The 22,864-nt window shown below is 37.5% G+C and overlaps 1 protein-coding gene across 2 annotated transcripts in view; it reads left to right on the top strand.

Annotated features, from left to right (window-relative positions):
- The first annotated feature begins 1,197 nt into the window (after positions 1-1,197).
- Positions 1,198-22,864, top strand: part of LOC131423407 (inactive dipeptidyl peptidase 10-like) — a 182,228-nt gene continuing 160,561 nt past the window's right edge. Inside the window, exon 1 of one of the 2 annotated variants that reach the window (XM_058573721.1) lies at positions 1,198-1,816. In XM_058573721.1, coding sequence (XP_058429704.1) covers positions 1,745-1,816 — 72 coding nt within the window. In that variant the 5' untranslated portion in view covers positions 1,198-1,744. Of the gene's footprint in view, positions 1,817-1,859; positions 2,057-22,864 lie in introns of those variants that run through there. The other variant, XM_058575744.1, reaches the window with a different exon arrangement.

Here is a 22,864-nt window from a genome sequence, read left to right as displayed (position 1 = left end):
GTACACATTTTTGAAAAGTAAGTTCTCCCCTTTATGGAGATTAGATTTCCTACTGGTGATCACTGATGTATTTATTTTTAAAAAGTGTATTTTGATGGAGTTATTGATACAGTTAATGTTTACCACAATCATGATAATTCGTGTTTTAGGAATTGACAAGGCTGCAGCACCACCTTTACCATTCTACAATAGCCCTGTCAGCTGTCAGGTTAGTTCTTGCACTGAATAACTTAGACAAGAAGAGAATCAATCCTTAGATAAGGATACCTAACTCCAGGCTATCCTGCACCACTCTCCATATTCTCAGTTCTTTGCTCTGGGACTGCATCACAACACTTGGGTTGAATTCAACAACATCTGGACTCCTTCCTGACTTTTCTCCACTGAGCAATCTCCAGAAGCCTGTAGCTGAGACTGAAGGGCTGCTTATGTTCCATCTGCCTACTGCATATCCTTCCTAGTACCCAAGGGAAAGCCTTGGAGGAACCATGTCCTACTGGGTCAGGATGACATTAGTGAACTTTGTCTATTGTACTCACAGATATTTCACTTCCAAAGAGCTATGCTGACTCTTTGATTTATATTCTTGCTCCAGGCTCCCAGATGCTATGCTATGAAGTTAGTTCCCTTCAGTCAGGGGTTTTGGTAGGGTTGGCTTCTTACTCTCTTTCCCTGGTCTCTTTCCTCAGCCTTTAAAGTATGTTTGGCACATGGTAGATGCCCAATAAACATACTTTGGGAGAAGGTTATGTTGATCTGAAGAACTTAAAATCTAAAGGGTTTTCTACATGTTTCCAGGATTTTTTTTTCTTCTTCTAAGTATCAGGTTATCATTAAGGACAATTTTAGCCAATCTTTAGGAATTTCACTGGCATTAACTAGGCAGCTAGCCATCTGGGAAATCCAGGAGAGAGGCTAAAGAATGTCCACTGCCCCAAATCAGGAGGGGCGGGAGCTCAGGTCTTGATCTGGGACCACCCTCCTAGATCCTGACAGGTGTTGCACGCTACCAGTGGGGCTCCAAGCCCCTGTCTCCGGTTGCCCCCTGCCTTCTAGGAGCACCAGAGCATGCCCAGTGGCAGCTCTGGAGCCACCAAGGGCTTTGCACGGGCTCACTCCGCTTCTCCGGGTTTTAGTAGGAACCCGCGGGGTGGGGGGGCGGAGGGGCTAGGGGAGCCCGCAGAGCCTGGCAGCCTCGGCTGCACGAGTGGGGAGCTCGCGCGCCGCACAGGGCTTTCTCCCGCGTTGCGGTTGCTCGGGAGATGCTGGAGCGCAGCGCTGGGCTGCTCCACCTGGCGCGCTGAGCCAGGCGCTGGGGGCCCCCAAGGGCGGGCTGCTTTGCGGGAGGGGGAAGCGGACTGCGGTAGAATGCCAGACGGGCTCCTCCGGCGCTGCGAGACATCGCTCCAGCGCGGTCAGGTGCTGGAAGCCAGCCGCTCGCCGCTCCACTAACTTGCCACTTGGTAGTGTCTGGTCTCTACGCTTTCCGGTGGTGGGGGGCGGGGGGAGTGGGGAGTTAGAGGGTCTGCGGTAGCCGAAAGAGGGATCCTGCAAGGGGAAGCCTGCCTGCTGCCGCTCTTCTCCCCCTCCCCATCACTCCCCTCCCCCCAACCCCATCGCTGCCGCTTTCCCTTCCGCCAATTCGGAGAGCGACGGGCGCCTGTGACATGCGATCGCTGCCAAGTGACGGTCCCTGAGTGTGAAGTGCCCGCAAGGAAGTGAGCTCCAAAGCGGGCCGCCGGCGATGACAGCCATGAAGCAGGAGCAGCAGCCCACCCCGGGGGCGAGGACAAGCCAGGCGCAGCCGGTGGACCAGGTGAGAGTTGGCAGCTGGGACCAGGCCCTCCCAGGAGGGGTGGCTTCAGTCCGCTCTCCCCCCTCCTCTCCTCCACGGCTTGGCTCCCACGCCTCCCTCTCCCCACCCTCCCCCCGCCCCAGTTCCAGGCTCTCCTTTGCTCATCCATGGACTCAGCAGGAAGTTAGCGCTTCTGAGTGCGCTTTGGGGCCCGGCGAGAGGATGCGCAAGGTGGAGAGCCGCGGGGAAGGGGGAAGAGAGGTAAAGGCTGGGGGTGCCCTGGGGATCCTCTGCGGGCGGTCCACCATGGGAGGGAGAGGTGGACCGGTCCATTGGAATCAGGATTCTTGGCTTCTATTAACACACGCTGAATGAATCTGCTGCGCTCCGGGAGAAGACCACTTGCAGGGTTCGAGCCCTGTCTTGCTGTAGCCCAAAACGCGCACTGGTCAAAGCGACCCAAGTAGCAAATGACCTTTAGGCCGACAGAGTTTTTTCTTTCCTTTGTATATTCTTTTGAAAAGACAGCGACTGGGGTCGTGGGGGGAGACTGGATGGGAGAAGAGGGTGTACCCAGCATCTGTAGTCTGCTGAGTAGAACCGGGCTTGGGGACCAGAAAGGCATGATTTCTTGGGTCCAGACGTGTTGTGTCTGCAGAGATGAGGTGCCTTGTGTTGGCTGAGGGTTATTTCTGTCCCTTTTCCGTCCCTCCACACCCACCACCCCTTTTTGTTTCGATTTTAGGGATCTGAACCATAAGAGTATGGTGGATCCCCATCTCGTCTCTTTTCCTGAATTGGGGGCGATTCAGGAGTTCAGTGACGCTTTTTCCCAAAGTTGGAAGGTCTGGAGCGCTGAGATGCTTTGGCTAGGAGAGGGGAGGCTATGATGAGCCCACTGAAGGTGCGGTCACGTTAACATCAATTAGAATTGGACAGAGAAAGCCGCGCTTAGGTCAGCGCAGAACTAAGGAGCTGGAGGACCCAGGCAGGCATTGGAGTACCGGAGACAGGGCTCTTTGCCCGGAGCGCACTGTCAAGGGCTGCTGGAGGCGTTCCCGGCAGAGACACTCCCAGTTCATCACCAGAAGTGGGGTGCCAGGGGGTGCAAACAGCTAGACTTCAGCAGCAGCTGGGTTCTTGGTGTATTCTAAGCACTGAAGAGCATGTTAAGGGAGCTGTCCAAATCGCCCAGGAGTGGCGGCAAGGCAAAGGAAGCAATGCCAGGAATGCTGTTATTAATATTCCAGTCTTGGTCATCTCTCCTGGCTTGTGGTCTCTTTTCTCCTCTTTCCTCCCCTTCTCATTTCCCTCACATATGTTTCACACAGGTGGTGGAGATTATTCAATGCCTTAAAGATCCCTCTCGGTTTATGTGGTTGAATGTTTCAGTTTTTACAAAGTGTTTATGTTCTTGAACGTTCTCTTTGCTCCATATCCTTAGATAAGTGTGAAAATATTAAAACATTGTATCATAATGTTTCTTCCTCTTACAGTCTCCCCCCCCCATCCTGGCACACATTATAATATAAAAACTGGTTAGCTGATGCATAAAAATAATTTCAGTAGAGGAGCATGGATCCTCTTTCAGGCTGACAGCCTTAAATTTCATTAACAAGCCACTGAGCCTCTCTACTGCTCTTGGAATGATGCTACCAATAAGAACGATTAGTCAGGTGAGAGTCCCCACATGAAATCTTTGCTCACTAACCTGTGACACCAGCTGGTTACTTGAGGTGCTGCAAACAGTTCAGTGATGGAGGTGGGGAGGAAGAGGCAAAGCAGAGCACACAGAAGCTGTGAATGTATATGTAAATAGTGGACACGTTGTGTATGCACAGGAAATCCTTTTGTCACTACTAATCTGTTACTTAGAATTCACAGGATGAGATAGGTTCAAGCTTGAATCCATTTTCCTTGTTAGTATGCACATTTTTATGGCCACTTCAAATATTCAGGGAGTGGCCATCTGCATAAATCCTGTTTTAATTGAGCATTTTAAAGTGATTTTTTCTGAGTGTCTACATGATTTCAATATGTCAGTGGTATGCATTTTAAATTTGTTAAAATTCAAGAGATAGATTTTGCCAAGGAAAGAAAGTCCGACAAAAATATACATAGCAGTATCCCTGTGAGACTTTTTTCAAAATTCCTAGGAAATTGTTATGTCTAGGATATTCTTTTGTCCAAAGATTGACATGTGAAATGATCATCATATAATGTAGATGTTTTCTGTGAATACTTAAACCACTTTTTATTAGGCTCACTAAGATTTTATGAACAGAATTAGTCATTATGGTTTAATTCTGCAATTGCCACACAACTTTCATGCATTACTAGATACAATCCCTCTCCAAAAACATGATTAATTTTGCTAGCTTCTATGATAATTAAAAAGAATATTCACAAAGTTAATTTAAGATGTACCTTTATGAAATTGTACCTAGTGGTTAAACAGGGGGCGTGCTTCAGCTAATCATTCACTATGTATTGATTTGGAATGATTTAAACTTTTGAATGTTGCCAAAAAAGTCTTTCAGTTTCCATGATAGAGATTTTTATAAACCTCAAAAAATGCCTTGCCTGGAGGCCATCAAATACCATTTAGCACAATGGAAATCCATAGTATTTTTTAAGCAAAAATGATTATGAGTCATATAATTTGCTTACTGTTATACTTCTACAGGAGGTTTGGCCTCCTGTTTCATCTTATCTGTTCCCTCTATCACAGGGTACCATGATCAGAGACTCCTGTACCCAGAAATCTGTCTGGTTTTTAAATATTCTCTTAATATTCTGAACTACTAAATATTCTCTTAACATTCTGAACTATTAAATGTTCTCTTAATATTCTGAACTATTAGAAAGAATTTTATCATGTTAGTAATCTTTCTCTTAGAGTTTCATTGATTAAACAAATGGTTACAACAGTTATTTTCATGGTTTTTATAATATTCTACTTTTATTAAATATCTAAAAATAAATGCTTTGACATAGGCAGATGCAGTCATTTCCACTTAACACAATCAATACCTCACTTTACACTGAGGAATCCAAAAATCTTAAATGACTAGTTGTAATTTATTATTTGAAAACAATCACCTCCTGAACGTTTGTCATGCGTAGACTACTGTTCTTGGGGTTGGATAAGAAAACATTTATTGAATGCAATTTTCTTTTTGAGTCTCAGATCAACTTTTTGAGGCACAGCCTGTTGCTATTTCCATTATAAAAATAAGAATAGAGAAGATTATAGAAATCAAGAAGTTTGACCAAACTTATCTTCAGAAGTGATGGAGGTCATGGAATTAGACTTAAGAGTTCCTTTAAGTCTGAAGCCTCATCTCCTATTTTCTGCACAATCACCGACTAACATATTCCTATTATAGGAAGAGAGACTATTTGCACAATTTGAAAATTGTACATGAGTGTGTGTGTGTGCCCATTACCTTCAATGGAAAATGGATAAAGAATTTGTTTAAATCTTCAACTGTAAGTGTAAATGATAGCTTTTGAAAATTTAGTCAAGTACTTTATTAATTTTAAAGTTAATATCTCCTCTATTGATCCAAACAATAAAAAAATGAACTATATTGATTCTCATAAGCATCTAGGAAGTTTTTAGAAAAATTTTTTAGTCTTTGTGTCACTTGCCTCTGGAGATGATGAGATTCTCAAGGTTTGTTAATTGAATACATTTTTTTTTTTTTTTTTTAGTCAGGAGAGTAACTTTAGAATTTACTCATATTTCCACCAGGTGGCAGCCTTCTGCTGAATCCAATGGGGAAAAATATTGCCTAAAATACTTGGCTTGTCATCTCAGCTCCAAAAACAAAACGAAAACAAAACAATACACCCCATACACAGAAATAAAAAAAAAAAAACAAACAAACAAGATGGAAGGAGCCCTATTTTCTAAAATATTTAAATATTTTTAAAGAAATGGTTTGCCTCCAAAGGTAGCATTGGTTATGCTTTTTCTTTCTTTCTTTTTTTTAAATCATTTTGGCAGAAAACCAATCTCTTACAATTCAGCATGTGGCAGCCTCTTCATGATTTAACCTATGGTCAGAACTGTGATAACATATAATGGGTAAAACGCCTTCTGGAAAATATCCCTTGTACTGTTGACTCTTAAATATTATGAATCAAAAATGTTTCAATGTAGAAACTGGTATTCAGTGTTTTTACTTTAGCTTTGGTCAACCGGACCAGATTCAAATTTTAAAATGTATGCTTGAAAAAACAATTGCAGAAAGTTTATTCTTCTGTGTTCACTTGCTAATATGTAAACATGTCATAATTTAGTCAATAAGCTATTATTTTTCACATGGAACCTTGAGAATAAGTTTTATAATTCATCTGAAAAAGCTATTTGATAGAAGATTTATAACTTTTCTTCTAATCTTTCAATATTTAAAATGTAAGTATCTAATGGGGATACAGATTTATATATTTTGTTAGAAATATAATTTCAGTTGAATAATATCTTATTTTATACTTTTTAGATAACATGATATTAACTATGTAATATAGTATATAATATATAATATAAATATTTTTATGAAAAAAATTTATTTAATGAGTTAAGAACATACCACAAAATATTGCTTGTTGGGAAATATCTAATATGTATAAATATATCTATTCTTAATTTCAGGGACTGAACAAACTGCACATTTAAAAAAGATTAAGTTATATAAAAACAAGTTAAAGAAAATTGTGTTATTAAATATTAATGCTGCTTTATCTTATGAAGCATATTTCCTTGAAAATGAAACATTCAAACTAAAATTCTCCCTGTCTGGTAAAAAAAGTAAAGCTGTTTGAAAATTTCAGCTTCTTGGATGATTTATGATTATAGAGTGTTTGAAGTTATAGTAGGTATAAGCATATTTAATTTATTTACAGTGCATAGAGTGCTAGAATGTGTTTTATACCATCAACCACAAATGTTTATTTAACATTAACTATGAGTTACGCACTGGAATTCACAGATCCAAGTTCATATACATTCCAGCTCCATGAGGACCCACTGTGTTTTTTTGGGCAGGGTAACTCAATTTCTCCATTTCATCCATGAATAGAGGTGACTAGAGGTCCTTCGCATGCTTGTTATAAGGACTAACTGAGATAGCATGTAAGTTTTGAATAATACCTTATACTAAATCTTCACCTTAAATATACACTCTGGGAATAAGAATCTTTTTATTAAAATTAAAGGAGGATCAGTAAAGCACAGATAGCTAGTACATTGTTTTAACATGTTACAGATAATCACATTATTCAGTACACATATTTGTTAGATTACACATGAGTTTGTGCATACATGTAAATATTATATTAATAGATTTGGACATCGGGTCTAAATTTGGGAGATATTCACACTTCAAAACATTTTTTTTTCCATCTCAGCAGCCATTTAGTCAAAACTTACTTCTTCACCATCCCATTCAGTGCAGGACAAGACTGAAAGTAAACTTTGGCTGATTCTCACTAACAGTTGAACTAGCTTCTAAATAGGTTGCCTCTTGTTCCCAATGCATTCACCTAATAAGATAATTGATCTGAGAAATAAAATATTTGAAGAGAAAAGGGATGTGATTTATAGAACTATGTCAAGGGATGGATGAGATTTTGGTCAGTGTAGCAGGAATGTGCACAGAAATGGAGAACTCAAGACTCCAGGGTCTGACCCCCTATTGTCATTGGTGGTGGGAGAATTGGACTAAGCATTGCCACCATATATTTTCATACTTGCTAAGGGACTTTATGCGTGTCCTAATCAAGTTCATGTGCTATTGAACATTATAATGGGGACATATGCTAAGACATGCTTCAACCAAGAAAGTTCAAATCTTTTTTTGATGTGAAGACCTGCATAGGGTCCAAAATGGGTCAAGGAATGTAAACTTCCCCACAAATGCACTGCCTCGTGTTGTTAGAAATGTTTCTTCCCTGAGTTTATGCTGCCCCTCCTCGAGAAGTCATATAGCTTAGTCCTGATTATTTCCAGCACACTGTTGTTTAAAAGTTTTTATTGATCTGATTAACATTTTTTTCCAACAATGAATCTCTGTGTTCATTTTCCTGTCTGGAGAGCACCTGTTCTTTAAGACTTTTGAACTGGTCACCTACCATCCCCATAACAGCTAGATGCTCTTATCACCTATTACATATTAGCTGAAGGAATGTTTGTCATTTCCAAGATGGCAGAGAGGCGGCTGGGAAGGGGGGATTAGGAGAAAGCTTTAGGAGAAAGCAATTAGGAGAAAGCTTTCCTATTGTATATTCATTGTTGTCAAGTCATCCCCAAGTGTCAGAATTTCAGACAGGCCCATACATAGATTATAATAAATATAGCACTCACTGTGACAATAAATACAGGCAAATCAGTTTCATTGGAAACTGAAAAAAATAAATGCTCTATTTGGAACTGTTTTGTTTTAGGAATTATTATCCACAGTTCTTTATTACGACTTCTATGTAATAAAAATTTTATCTTATTTTTATCATAAAATATTTGGAAAACCTTAAAATGTTAATTTTATCCAGCCTTTAGGTGATATGCCTGTTTCATTAATCAGAACGGTATGTTCTGCAACATTTTTGGAATTGCCAAATGATTTTCAGTTTTAAGTTGTTTTTTGGGGGCGGTCAACTTCATGTAGGATTGAGAATAGAGAGAAACAGATTTCAGGCTGCATCCTTCACCTACCGTTAACTATGCAACTATAGCCCCTCAGAAATTCTTCAAATGGCGAGAATGTTGTAATGGTTAGCACAGGAAGTGTGAATGGTTTGTATAGTATCTGCCCAAAGCAGAAACTGGATAGGTATTTTATTGTAATGCTACTGCTCTTCTACATCTTTGGAGGAGATCATTTCATTTTTTGAAGGGCAATTTTGCATTTATGTTATTGAAAATGCTGAATAAATATGAGTGTAAACCTTTAAGAAATGTACAGGAAACATAATACATGAGTATAATAAGTATACAATCAATATACATACATATTATATGATATTGAGTTGATGTATATATACTTAGTATCTGAATACATGAAGTATTTTACAGTTAGAATATCACAGGACATTAGATAAAAATCTGTTGTGTTAACTTGACCAATTTCTGCTATTTTTAAACAGCCTGTTTCCCCAAAGGCCTTAGAATCTTTTCTGGAGTATTCCTGGTTTAAAATTCTCTTTCCAGAAGTTTGATTCCCAGAAATGATTGACATAGAAATTCTTTGCATATGGGAACTGGTGATATATTGACTTGAAATTCAAGGGAAGTTATTTGAATGTATAATCAACACAGACTTTTACATTTGGAAATGCTCTCCAGACAAGCTGTATATTGTCTGACTTTACTATTATTGTAATTTATCTTGCTTATCGATTTTCCTGGGTTAGGACAAAAACCTATGTATCAAATTGCAAGACAGCAAATGAAGAAAAGTGAGGGAAAAAGCCATTTTTATGATCTTTATCCCCACCCTTTTTTTGAGAGCTAAATGAAGATTCAGTTTCTTATTTCATCTAAGGGTCTTCACTCCGAAAACAGCAATGTGACAAAACTGAATTATATAATTGGGAACTTGAATGGCAGGCTCTCTCGTGATTTATTTTCAAATAATGGACCAGAGAGACTACTTGAAGTTGCATTAATAATGCTTGTTCAGGAAGCAGTAGGCCTTTCTTGTTACTGGAACATGAGTTTACTTTGGGTGTAAGGAACTGAGTGAGTGAAAAACCCTGATACTCATGCCTCTGCTAATCACTTTGTGCTGCCAGAAATGGTTTAATTTAAGTAAATGAATGCAAGAAATGACCACTTTTTATTTTACATGTTTTGAAACAAGTGCTGGAAGTCTTTTTTCATAAAGCAGCCTTTTAATTCAATGCTTCACAAAACTTGCCTAATAACTTCTTCTCCCTTAGAAACAATTGAAGATTAGGCACCAAGGCAACCTTCAATCAAATCGAGCTAAAATATATACCCTTTTGAGAGGAAAAAAAAAAAAACATACCTGAATTTCATGAAGAATTTCTCCAATTTAGAAATAGATCATTTGTTTGACTATTTTACTCTATAATTTAAATTTTCTGTGATTTCTGTGATCTATGAATTTCTGAAAAGATTTTTTTTTAATCTACCAATTAGCTTCTAGGGACTCTGAAGGAAAAAGATGGCACATACCACTTGTTTCCTTTTTTAGAGTACTAGAGTACATAAAGGCTTAAGAAATAAAGTGAGTATGTTTTCACGCGTCCAGCATTTAACGGTTATTTCTTTTCTCTGATCGTAGGGCTTGTGTGTATGATACTTCTTGACAATCAAATTGGTGGTGATAGGTGTGTGTGACTTGAACCTGGAGTTGAAGTGGAAGTGCTTCATCCTTCTTCACGATCTATGGAGTTTGCTTTTCATTGCTCTATATGAGGCTTACATAATGCTAGCGTCACTGTGGCATTGAGTGGTTTCTTCTGCTACTGCTGACAGATTTCTTTTTTGCTCACAGAGTTGGTCTCAAAAGGGTTCTTCTGGTTCCATCATTTTCCTTTGCATTGGTTGTGTCTGCCATCTCCAAGTTTAAGTTCAGCTCTTCCCATTTCCTCACATCTCTGAAAGCCATTCTCTTTCCAAAACTTGATTTCCTGACTTGTAGAATGAATACCTCGATATCAGTACCAGCCTCACTTTTTCTGAATTCCTCCCTTCAAATAGCCAAAACATTATAAATTATGACAACGTTCTGAGAAATTACTCTGTCCCCTGAATCTAACATCTCTGTTTTGAGATCTGGAAACAGACAATGAAGAAGCAAAGTGACTTGTCTAAGGTCACACCATTGGTTAGGGTTGGAGGCTCAACTTCATTCTGGGTATGTGATAGTCAGCTTTTCATATTTGTGACCAAAATATCAAAAGAGAACAACTTAGAGGATGGAAATGTTGATTTTGCCTCATGGTTTCAAAGTTTAATCCATGGTGGACTGACTCCATTTGCTCTGGGCCTGAGGTCAGGCAGAATGGCATGGCAGAAGGGTGTGACAGAGGAAGGTTGCTCACCTGATGGCATCCAAAAAGCAGAGGGACAAAGGGGAAAGGGCTGCAGGGGCAGATGAACTTTTGTATAGTGCAGCCACAGTGATCCCCATCCTCCATCCACACCCCCCACCTGCCTACAGTTATCACCTTGTTAATTCATTCGAACTAGGATATGCTGATTAGGTTAAGGTTCTTGCAATTTGATCATTTTACCCTTCAATATTCCTGCATTCATATTCAAAGGTGGATTTTGGGGGATACTTCATATCCAAACCATAACAGGATATTTTCACATATGACCATTGCTCATGTGGCATGATTCCAGATTCAGCTGCCAATATAACCTTCGACGGTGTCATGGTGACACATCTGCCTCCCTTAGCATTTGACATCAGTATAAATATACATATGCCCACACGCTTATAGTTTTGAGTACAGGAGCCAAACTCATTTGACATTTCTTCATATTTCCTTTGTGATATGTTAGTCCTAGGCAGTTGTTCTTGGACTTTAAACACTTACCACAAGACTAAAGACTATGAAGTCATAGTCTTGACTATGCATATACAGGTTCTTCACTGTGCTGTGACCAGAAAACACCTCACAGCCATGAAGTCATTTTGAAAATAAACTAGGAGATCCACTGCTCCAAGGAAAGGACAGTGCCTCTCTCTGCACAAGCAGAAGCTGTCTTTCTTCGGCTTCCCCTTGCTGCAGTATGAATGAACTCCCCCTGATCTTCACATTCCAGACAGAACTGTAATCATACCAAATTCCAAGGCCAGACTTGAGAAACATTTATATGCTAAATAAATAAATTCATGTGATGATGATTTGAATCACACAGAATTTTTTTTTCTATTAGAAGAAACTGGGACCACCAATTCATTTCACCCATGAGATGGAATTTAACCATGAGATGGAATTTAACCATGGAATTTAACTCAACCTTAAATCCTAGATCCTTGATTTTTTTTAGTTTAAGCAATTTACCCAAGTATTTTTTTTTTCCTAAATCTGTTACTTCATCTGTAAGTAGAATAATATTTACCTTGCAGTATTGTTGTGCAGGTCAGCAATGAGATGGGTTATTATTTAGGTTGTTGCTGAAAAAATGGTATGCTTATTATTTGACTATTAAAATGTGTTGGATCACTGTACCAGACGTGTGCCATGTGATGCAAAATCAGACTATGTTAAATGTTGAGGTTCCCAGAAGTTGGGAATCCTAGCATTAAAGCAGCTTTTTCCATTGCTTTGACTAAATCAGGAACTTAAGGTTGCCTTTAATATTGAGCTCCTGTTTTTATTGATATGGAGATTATATGGAGTCATCCTGGCTCTAAAGCAAACATGGATTAGGAGTTGGTTAAGAAAATGTATGACATCCGTTTTTATATTCCTTATAAATGCAAAGAAGTCAACAACATTTGGATTTGGAAGATGAAAAACTGAATATGCATTTACTTTCCCGAATTTGTTACTTCCTTTCCCTATCTCATGGTTAAATTCCATCTCATGCTTATAATATATTTTGTATTCGGAGTGCCGCTTCGTTCCTTCTCAGAGCTACAGTCCTTGAGCTGTAACAGCGAATCCAAAAAAACTAATATGGAATCACAGATGGTGCAAATATTTGAAAATAGGTAAATACAATCTAGGATTAGCTGCTTGGGCTCAGAAATGTCAGCTTCACATTGCTTATTGGTCACACAAGGCAATTTTAGTTAAGGAAAACGCAGGGCAAAAGCATCATGATAGAAAATTGCTGGTTTGGAGTTGTACAACATAACAAGCCCATAATTGTTATATAAACCTCAAAATGAGTCACTCTGTAACAAGGAAAAGGTATTTCAGAGAGGTCACAAAGCACCAAGAGGTTATACAGGGGATAAAAAATTAAGCAGATATCATAACAGTACTGTACCATCTGCTGGCTTCCATTTAAAGCTAATTTTTAGAGAAAAATGCCCATTCATATGGATATGCTTTAGGTAAGAACATATTAAATGGCTTAAGCATCGGAAGCAGCAGTCAAATTGCCAGCATAAAATCTATCATGGTAATTATTAGTAATGGGTAGGATATGCTCCTCAATTTCTGTCTCTGAAAGTTTTAAAGACTAGAATCTAATTCTTATTCATTTTTCCCTCTTTAAGAGATGAATATCCATTAAAAGAATCTTAGAACTGACCATGTGATTCAGTTCGTATACTGGTAAGACAATTAAGAATTTGAGTGTGACACAAAAGTATGACACACAAAAGTTTGAGTATGACTCAAATCAGACCACTGATAAATTTGAGGGATTAGAAACCAGAGCTCCTATCTCCTAGATTAAGAGGTGATAGAAGGAGCCTCACTCAATTATCAGAATCATAGAAATGATTTTTTTAATGATGATTGATGACAATAAATGATGATGAAGGTTAAACTGGGGAGTTTTTAGCTGGATTAAGGTTTCTTTTGTTTTTAATTTAATTTTTATTTCTGGGTAGTAAGTTTATCAAGACTCCATCTTCTTAAGTAAATTCTATCTGGTAGCAAAAATGTTAACCGTGTTATGGTTTGGGTGATGTCTAGATTTTTGTTTCTCAGATGAAGCAGTAGAGATTTTGGAAGACTTGCTCTAGATCATATATGAAGGTCTATAAGACAGTACTGATCATGTTGAAATATATGGCTGTAAGGGAAAACACATGCTTCTTATAATAACTACATAGTGAACATATGTCAAGGGTTTAATTAATGAAAGAACTTCCAAGATGCGAAAGCTGGTTCAAAATGCATTGGAGAAAGGCAGTTTTATATAATCAGTGAGGAAATGAATGACTTAAAGTTTTCAAATTATGTACAAAACAGGTTAATATCCAAAAGAGCATCTAAATCATAAACTTTGTGATTTTCAAATTTAGAGCAGGTGATATTTTTCTTTGCAACTCACCTGTCTTTACAATTAGTATCTAACTTTACATATTCTGAGCCTGTAAAATAATAAATAGTAAGTCAAAGAAAAGTTGATTCTTTTACAATTATATAATCTTTGCATATGTTGATACCTAGTGCCCTAATCTGATAAAGAAAAGATGGACTTATAGTCATACTTTAATTTTATCTGCACTTTTCAAAAATGTTTCTTAACGTTCCCAACCTCAGAAAATGGTGCAATATAAGCCTTTACTTGATGTCACAGCCAACTTCTTAAGCAATTTGATCAAAGCTCTCTATAAGCCCTATGGAGCTTCCAATGTCAGATTTGATTCACCAGCAGTGAGGTCTTGGAATGCAGCCAGTCAGCCAACACCACTTGTAAGTCCCTCCCAACAAATTGTTCCAGGTGTCTTTGAAGGATAGAGGAGAACAATGTGGTAATCTCAAATAGCTCTTCTGTGGAGAAAATGAGATAAGATAATTGCATTCAAGAAAGTGAAAAGCCATTTTTTGAGGATTTAGCAAAAAAAAGACCTAGATCAAATTCTATATTGGTATTGTCCCTAGAGATGGCTGCTTTCAGAACTGCTCTTAGGTAGAGAGAGATAAGCCATCCATGTGGTCTGATGTAAGATATATCATAAGTTTTCTTTCCCTTGTCACTTCCCTGACCACCATTACTCCACCAGAAAAAGAGCTCTTCTCATCCATCTGCGTGTAGCTGGAATTCTACCATGACTTCCTGTGTTCCTTTAACTTAAGAGTCACTTAGCAGCTTGTATCTAGTTTATATTTATTTGTCTCTCTATGATTGGATGATATACTGTCTTCAGAACTGATATTTAGAATCAAGAAAAATGAGGGCTTATGAATGAAAGACATGGGGCCAAAAGCAAATAAACACTGAAATGGGACAGACCATCTGAGTTCTACTCAGGAGTTGATGTTTACATTTTATTTACTTTTAATCAATTTAAAATAGCTGCATGTTTCTAGTGGCTACCAAATTAGAGAATCAGTATTAGGCTATTGCTTTTTAAATGTCAAAAGTACATATCAATCACTTAAGGATACCGATGAAAAACAGATTTGAATCCTGTGAATCTGGGTCATGTGGGGTCCAAGATTCTGCATTTATAACATGGGTCCACATGATTTCTAGTATGTGGACCCCACTTTGAGTGGTATGTCTTTATTTCTCAGCAGAATAATTATTTCTGATTTTATGACTTTGGTCAAACTGACATATGTCATAGAAGATGAGTCTGAAGGGTCTGTAGCAAAATTATTCACACTTATAATTATTCTAATTGTAAAGGGAAAGGAATTCTAGTGATAAAATTGTTGATATTTTATCACTTTTGATGATAGCTAAAAAATTTTGAGTCTATTGTATTTATTTATATCATGCAGTTGTCAAGTGTGTAAATTTCATTTAATCCTTACCATAACCTTATGTAATAAATAGTATTTTTATTTCAGTTTTGTAAATGAGCAACTGAAGAGATTCCCAAGATAACAGGGATAGGAAATGGAGAAGTTATTGTTTGCTCACATATAATCATATATGTCACATATATGTCACCAATAACTTTTCATTATTAAATTAAGGCCAGAGATTTGTTGCTTGTAATGGATCAATCAATTATATTTGACTAAGCATTGTAAATAAAAGCAAAAAAAAATAGACAATGGAATTAATCAAACTAAGAAGATTCTGCGCAGCGAAAGAAACACTCAACAGAGTGAAAAGTGAACCTACAGAATGGGAAAACTACTTGCAAACTATTCATCTATAAGGAATTAATATTGAGAATATATAAAAATACTTAAAAATTTTAATAACAAAAGATCCAATTAAAAATGGGCCAGGATATGAATAGTCACATCTCAAAAGAAGAAATTCCAATGACCAACAGATTAACAAAAAAATGGTCAGCTTCTTTTGCCCCTAGAAAAATGTAGATCAAACCCACAATGAGATAGCATATTACACAATTAGAATGACTTTAATCAAAAAGAAAAAAAAACATATAAGAAAAGCTGGTGGAAGAAAGGGAACTCTTATACTCTCTTGGTAAAGATGTAAATCAGTATAGCTACTATAGAAAAGCGCATAGATTATACTTATAAACTAAATTAGACCTACCAAAGGATACAGCTATCCTTCATGTATTATCTCCAAAGAAAACAAAATCAGCATTACCAAAAAGAGACTCCCATAAGTCCAAGTTTGTTATTATACTATTAATAATAGCTAAGATATGGAATCATCATGGATGCCCATCGACTGAGGAATAAGTAACAACAATGTAGTATATATGTACAATACAGTCTTACTCAGCCATGAAAAGAATGATATAATTTTTTAAATTTTTAAAATTTGTTCTAATTAGTTATACATGACAGTAGAATGGATTTGGACACATTGTACACAAATGGAGCTCAACTTCTCATTCCTCTGGCTGTACATGGTGCAGAGTGACACTGGTAGTATAGTCATACATGTATATATATAAGGTAATAATGTCCATCTCATTCCACTGTCCTTTTCAGCCCCTCACTTATCCCATCCCCGTACTCCCTCTGCCCAATCCAAAGTTCCTTTGTCACCCCTCCATTATGGATCATCATCCACTTATCTGAGAGAACATTTAGCCTTTGTTTTTTTGAGTTTGAATTATTCACTTAGTTTGATATTCTTCAGCTCTATCCTGAAAATGCCATAATTTGGACATTATATTCAGTAAAATGTCAGATGCCAAAAACCAAATTTTGCATGTTTTATCATATAAGTTGTGTTAGTTAGCCTTTGGTGACCAAAAAAAACAAACAACAAACAAACCAAAAAAACAAAAACAAAACAACAACAACAACAAAAAACCCTGACAAAAACAACTTAGAGGAGGAAAATTTTATTTTGGTTCATAGTTTCAGAGATTCACTCCATTGTGGACTGACTCCATTGCTCTGGGCCAAGTTGAGGCAGAAGGACTTGGTGGAAGGGCATGGCACCATGCTCCATTCATGGTGGCCTTGAAGCAGAGAGGAAGCAAGGGTAAGGGGCCTTAGGGAAGATGCACCCTTTCACGGCAAGCCCCTAGTGACCCATCTCCAGCCACACCCCACTTGACTACAATTTTAAGTCAGTCCATTCAAACTCAGATGGACTGATTAGGTGATATTTCACATAATCCAATCATCTACCTCTGAATATTCCTGCATCAACAAAGAAGCTTTTGGGAAACACCTCACAACCAAACTATGACATACATGGATGTTAAAAAAAAAAGTTAATTGGAATAAATAATAGTGATTACTACAGGCTGGGGAGTGTAGCGGGCAAGAGAGAGAGAGAGAGAGTGGGAAGTTATATAATGGGTGTCCAAATAAGTAATAAGTTCTCATTTTCTACAGAATAGTGAGAGGTTTGTAGTTCACAATGAATATTTGTTTATTAGAAGCTTGAAGACTTCAAACACAAATTAATGCTAAGGAGATAGAAATATTAATTACCTAATGTGATAACTACATTTTATATACATATACTGAAATTTTACACTGTACCCATAAATATGGACATTATTACATTAATCAAAATTTGTTAACTACCTTGATTTGATCATTATACCCAGTGTAACATGTATTGAATTCTCACATAGTACTCATTAAAATAACAATTTTGTCATTAAAATAATAATTGATATATCATTTTAAAAACTAAAAAAAAATATATTAAAAGAGGGGTTAGAGGGGAAGGGAGGGAGCATGGGGTAATTAGTGATGGTGGAATGTGATGATCATTCCTATCCAAAGTACACATATGAAGACACTAATTGGTGTGAGTATACTATGTATACAACCAGAGATACGCAAAATTGTGCTCTCTATGTGTAATAAGAATTGTAAGGCATTTTGCTATCATATATAGATAAAAAATTAAAAAAATCATATTTAACTTTTCCACAGCAGATAGCAGTAATAGTCATGTCAGTGTTGCAGTGATAATGCCCATTAGAACTCTGTGCAGGTTAGTATTGTCATTCTCATTTCAAAGACGGGGAGAGTGAGGTGAGGTGAGGAGAGGTGTGTTCACCTGACAAGGGCTACATAACCTCTAAGTGGTCATAAGATGATCAGAGAGTGAACTTCTGCTCTCTGACTCTAGAGCCCATGCCCCTGCCTGCTCCAGGAGGCAGTTTCTCTGATGTTCAGTGCACACCTGATGTTTGTAGGTGATATGTTGACAGCATGGGTCCCTCCATCTGCATGAGGTAAGTGCACAGGCACACAGGTGCACCAGGGCTGGTGAAGAGGTAATGAGACATAGACACCCACTTCTTCAAAAATAAACAAAGAAAATTTGTTAAATAATCCAACTGTCTGAACACCTGCTTTTATAATGTCTGGGTTCTTATTTTAAAAGCAACAGAAAGACTATGCACCATTAAATAAATGTGTCTGCTGACTTTCATATAAAAAAGAAGTGAAAGAGCCTAGATGGCTTGAATATGCAAAAATTTCCCAGAAACAAAGAAAAGAAAGCAATGAAAATAATAACAATTGCTGTCTTTTAAAAGAATGGTATAATGAGGAGTGGAGTAGCTGGGAACACCTCTGGGAGGGAGATATCCTCCTCTGTGTATTTGTGTAATATTTGAGGTTTGAATTACATTAATATCTTATTCAGAAATAAAAACAAACTATATGCTTTGCTTACGATCAGGAAGTAGAAAAAAAATAGACTTACTGAACATTGGTCACTGGACCAAACTGATAAGAGACTTCTGAAAAATGAGACTTAGATCTGACATCCAGAATATTAAGAGGCTGAGGACAAAGTATGCCTTCAAATTTATTAAAACGATGAAACCAATTTGCTGCTAAGGTTGTTTTGAGAGATAAGAGTTTTAAAATTTTCTGAATTGGAAAGTTTGTGCAGATGTTCCTCCACTTACGATAAGGTTGTATCCTGATAAACCCAACGTAAGTTGAAAATATCATTCCCAAAATGCATGTTGCATTTCACCTACCAAGCATCCAAGATCCACAACACAAACACACTGTAGAACACCCATTCTTTCCCCTCCTGACCACAGAGCTGCCTGAGAGCTGCAACTGGCAACTGCTGTCCAGTTTCATAGAAGAATATCAGTCCCCATATCACTAGCCTGGGAGAAGATCAAGACTCAAAAGTCAAAACAGGTTTTCTACTGGATGTGAATCACTTTCCAACAATTATAAAGTGGAAAATTGTAGGCCAGGAAACATCTATATACAAACACATACATACATATACATCTTACAGTTCTCACCAGTTTTTCACGGATATAAGATATTTTAGGGTTATTAAATCTAAGACTATTTTAAATACTGACTTCATAGAATATAACCTAAATTATACATTTTAGACAAGGAAGAATAACTTTTCTGCTTTAAAATACTCTAGGTAAATATGAAATATACATGGTTAACTTTTCCAAGTAAACTACATTTCTGATTGAACATATGGAAGGCAGGACCCCTGCTGTCAGCATTGCCTGCAAACAGGTGCGCACTGAACAGCAGAAAAACTTCTTCCTGGAGCAAGCAGGTCATGGGCTCTAGAGACTAACAGCTGAAGCTCAAATCTGTTCCTCCACTTAGAGGTCATGCACCCTTAGTCACATACTTTAAGTTTCTGCACCTCAGTTTTCTCATCTTTAAAATGAGAATGGCAGTGCTAACCTGCACACAGAGTTTTCTAATGCACATTATAATTGCAACACTGGCATGACTACTACTGCTATCGTCTGTGGAAGAGAATCAAATATTATTTATTGATTGGCCACAAGCAGCAAATCAGTGGTTTCCATCTAATAAAGGGAAGAAATATATGGTTATTATATGCACCAGTGTATGGTACTGAAAGATAACTTGTTCCTTAACTAGCTAGGCTAACTTTCGTGTCTCATAACCTCTTTTAACCTCAGATCCTTGTTAACAAAACTGGAATAAAACTTCTATCACTTTAATCTGAAATATCCCCCATAGGCCCATATGTTAAAGGCTGACAACAAGCCTGGGGTGCTATTGGGGGTTGTTGGAACCTTTAAGAGACAGGGCCTCACGGGAAGAAGTGAAGCCAGTGTGTGGGGGTACCCATGGAAGAGGATGTTGAGATCCCCCACCGCTATTTCCTCTCTCCCTTTCTTTGCTTTCTGGCTACCATGACATGAGCAGCTTTGCTCTACCACATGCTTTCTCATAATATGCTGCCTTACCACAGGCTCAAAAGCAAGGGCAACCACTAATCATGCACTGAAACATATGAAGTTGCAAGACAAAATCAGTCATTTTTCTTTTTAAGTTGATAATGTCAGGAGGTATTTGGTTACCATGTCAATTACTGTCATTCACTTTAATGCTATGTATCTCTGTGTGTGTGTGCGTGTGTGTGTGTGTGTGTGTAAATGTACTTGCATATCTTTATACCATTGGCTTACATGTGTTAATGGGTGTCTTTCAACAAACTCAATAAAGAACAGCTTCCTCCTATCCCAAGCATTGAACTCAGAAATGAATGTCAGCATTTGCATATTCCAATAATTTGGAGGTAATTGATGGGCCTATCTCAGTCCACAGGTGAAGGAAAAGGGGCTATATTTTCATATTCTGAAACACAGTTCTATACCTTGTAAGATATTCATGTTAGAGGAATAAGGAGAAATATTTGAAAATTTTAACACAAAATTTAATCACAAGTACCCTATATTTCTATAATAATATAGAAGGTATTATATTTCTGCACATAAATGAAACTGCAGAGCCTAAAGCCTTCTGCAAATGGATAGGATCCAGCATTGTGAAAATGCTGTTTTTATATTATTATTAAGGAATATCAAGACTCTTAATTTGTGATGGTGCTTGTACTTTCTGATATCTTGTGGGACTAACACAATTTGGAAAGTGGGAAGATGTTTTTTTAAGAAGAATGTACTTCACTCACCTTTTTTATCCTAAAAATGCTGCTTGTGCTGTCAGTCATAGCTGATCACCCTTCTGAGAAGAAGGAGGAGGAGGAGGAGGAGGAGGAGGAGGAGGAGGAGGAGGAGGAGGAAGAGGAGGAAGAAGAAGAAGAAGAAGATCAGTTGAGAGAGAGAGAAATGGAAAACCTTAACGTTTTTGAAGTACTGTTTTATTTTTCAAGAATAACTACTTTAACAAATTACAAATTCATGGATTATCATGTCCTTCACAATTCTAGTATTAAGGAAGCTGAGAACTGTTTCAAACTCAGAAAATTTATTTGGATAAAATATTCCCCTCTGTTCTACTCAGTAGTACTGAAAATTATTAACAAGTGCAACAGGAAGAAAAATAGCAATGTTGAAATGTTTTATTGATCCATTAAAGATGACCAGCTCTAACAAGACTCCAAACTACTTCACTGGAGGAATTTTTAGTTAATCTCTTCTCAACAATAGGGAAAAAGAAGATTTTTTTTTAATTTCATTTAAGATTCTGTAAAGATTACAGAGCTCTTTAAAATCAAATAACCTCTTTTCTCTGAAATTTTTAAAGAAAAATCAATTTTTTACAATATATCTGCTGAATTATGGCAGACATAGTTGGTAGCAGCTAATCTTTCAACACTAAGGAACAATACTCAGTTTCCAATGCTTTTGGAAATTGAAGCTGCTGAATGGTGTTATGGTTTGGATGTGAAGTGTCCCCCAAAAGCTCACATGTGAGACAATGCAAGAAGGTCGAGAGAAGAAATGATTGGGTTATGAGAGCCTTAACCCAATCAGTGAATCAATTGCCTGATAGGATTAATTGAGTGGTAATTGATAAGATTAACTGGTGGGGTGTGGCTGGAGGTAGTGGGGCTTTGGGGGCATGTCTTTGGGGTATATATTTGTATCTGGCAAGTACAGTCTCTTTCTGCTTTCTGATTATCTGGTGAACTGCTTCCCTCTGTTATACTCTTCTGCCATGATGTTTAGCCTCACTTTGAGCCCCAAAGGAATGGAGCTGGCTGTCAGTGGACTGAGGAGACCTCTGAAACCATTAGCCCTTAAATAAATGTTTCCTCCTTTGCAATTGTTCTGATCAGATCTCTTAGTCATAGCAGCACAAAAGCTAACTAAAACAAATGGGAAATAGATTTTAGAGGTCAGATCCTTGATGTCCTGCTTGGATGAAGACTGAGGGCACAGCAGGGAGGGGGGACACTTTGATAGAAATCAAGTAGGACTTTGATAATTTCTTTCTTTTTAAAAATCTCTTTAAGTGGCTTAGACAGAAATGTAATGTAATATGCTTTGATATCAGCAGGATTCCCTATTTTGTGTTATAAATATTGAATGAGGATGACTTAAACTAAATCTTAATGAGTTGCTGATTTCATATTCATACATACAGTCTGAGTAATGGTGCCACTTGATTTTATCATGAAGAATCAACCTTTCTATGTACCATAATCCAAGTTCTCTTAGGTTAGACCTATTACATTTGCAAATCAAAGAGGATATTTTGTCAGGTAATCAAATTACAGTGTAATACAAGACAGTATTTTTTAGGGAGTCAAGATTCCCCCCGAGATTTCAGCATATTTTTTGGTGTGCCAAGCCCTGTTTCATCAGCCACTGTCAGACTCTTATGATGTACTTAATAGGTGAATTATGATTTATGCCCCTGGAAATATCTAACATTTTATCACTAGAAATGTGCATATGCATATCGATGCCCAAGTGTATGGTCAAAGAAAGAGGAGAAAGGCAAAGAAAACCTTTCTGCTTTTTCATCTCCATATCCATGGAGGTAAATAGGTACCATGGAAGAATTAGGAGAAATCTCAAAAATCCTTCATTATAACTAAATTCAATCTTCTTTCCTTTTCTCTTCGTTTTCTTTATTTTGCAAAGAGCCAAGATGAAATAAGGAAGTGAGTAAAAATCTTTCTCTTCCTGAAAATGTTTCATTAAAAAAAAATCATTGTTCTTTCATTTTGTGAATCAGGAAAATTTAATAGCCATTTTATAACATTAAACACCTTTATACCAAGAACTTGCAAGGCAGATCTGTTCCTTTTATCTTAGA

The sequence above is a fragment of the Marmota monax genome, unplaced genomic scaffold (assembly GCF_021218885.2).
Source record: "Marmota monax isolate L192 unplaced genomic scaffold, Marmota_monax_Labrador192_F-V1.1 WCK01_AAM20220418_F8-fsc00154, whole genome shotgun sequence".
In the NCBI taxonomy this organism is placed as follows: Eukaryota; Metazoa; Chordata; class Mammalia; order Rodentia; family Sciuridae; genus Marmota; species Marmota monax.
The sequence above is the reverse complement of the archived record's forward strand: the minus strand, read 5'-3'. Positions and strand labels throughout refer to the sequence as shown.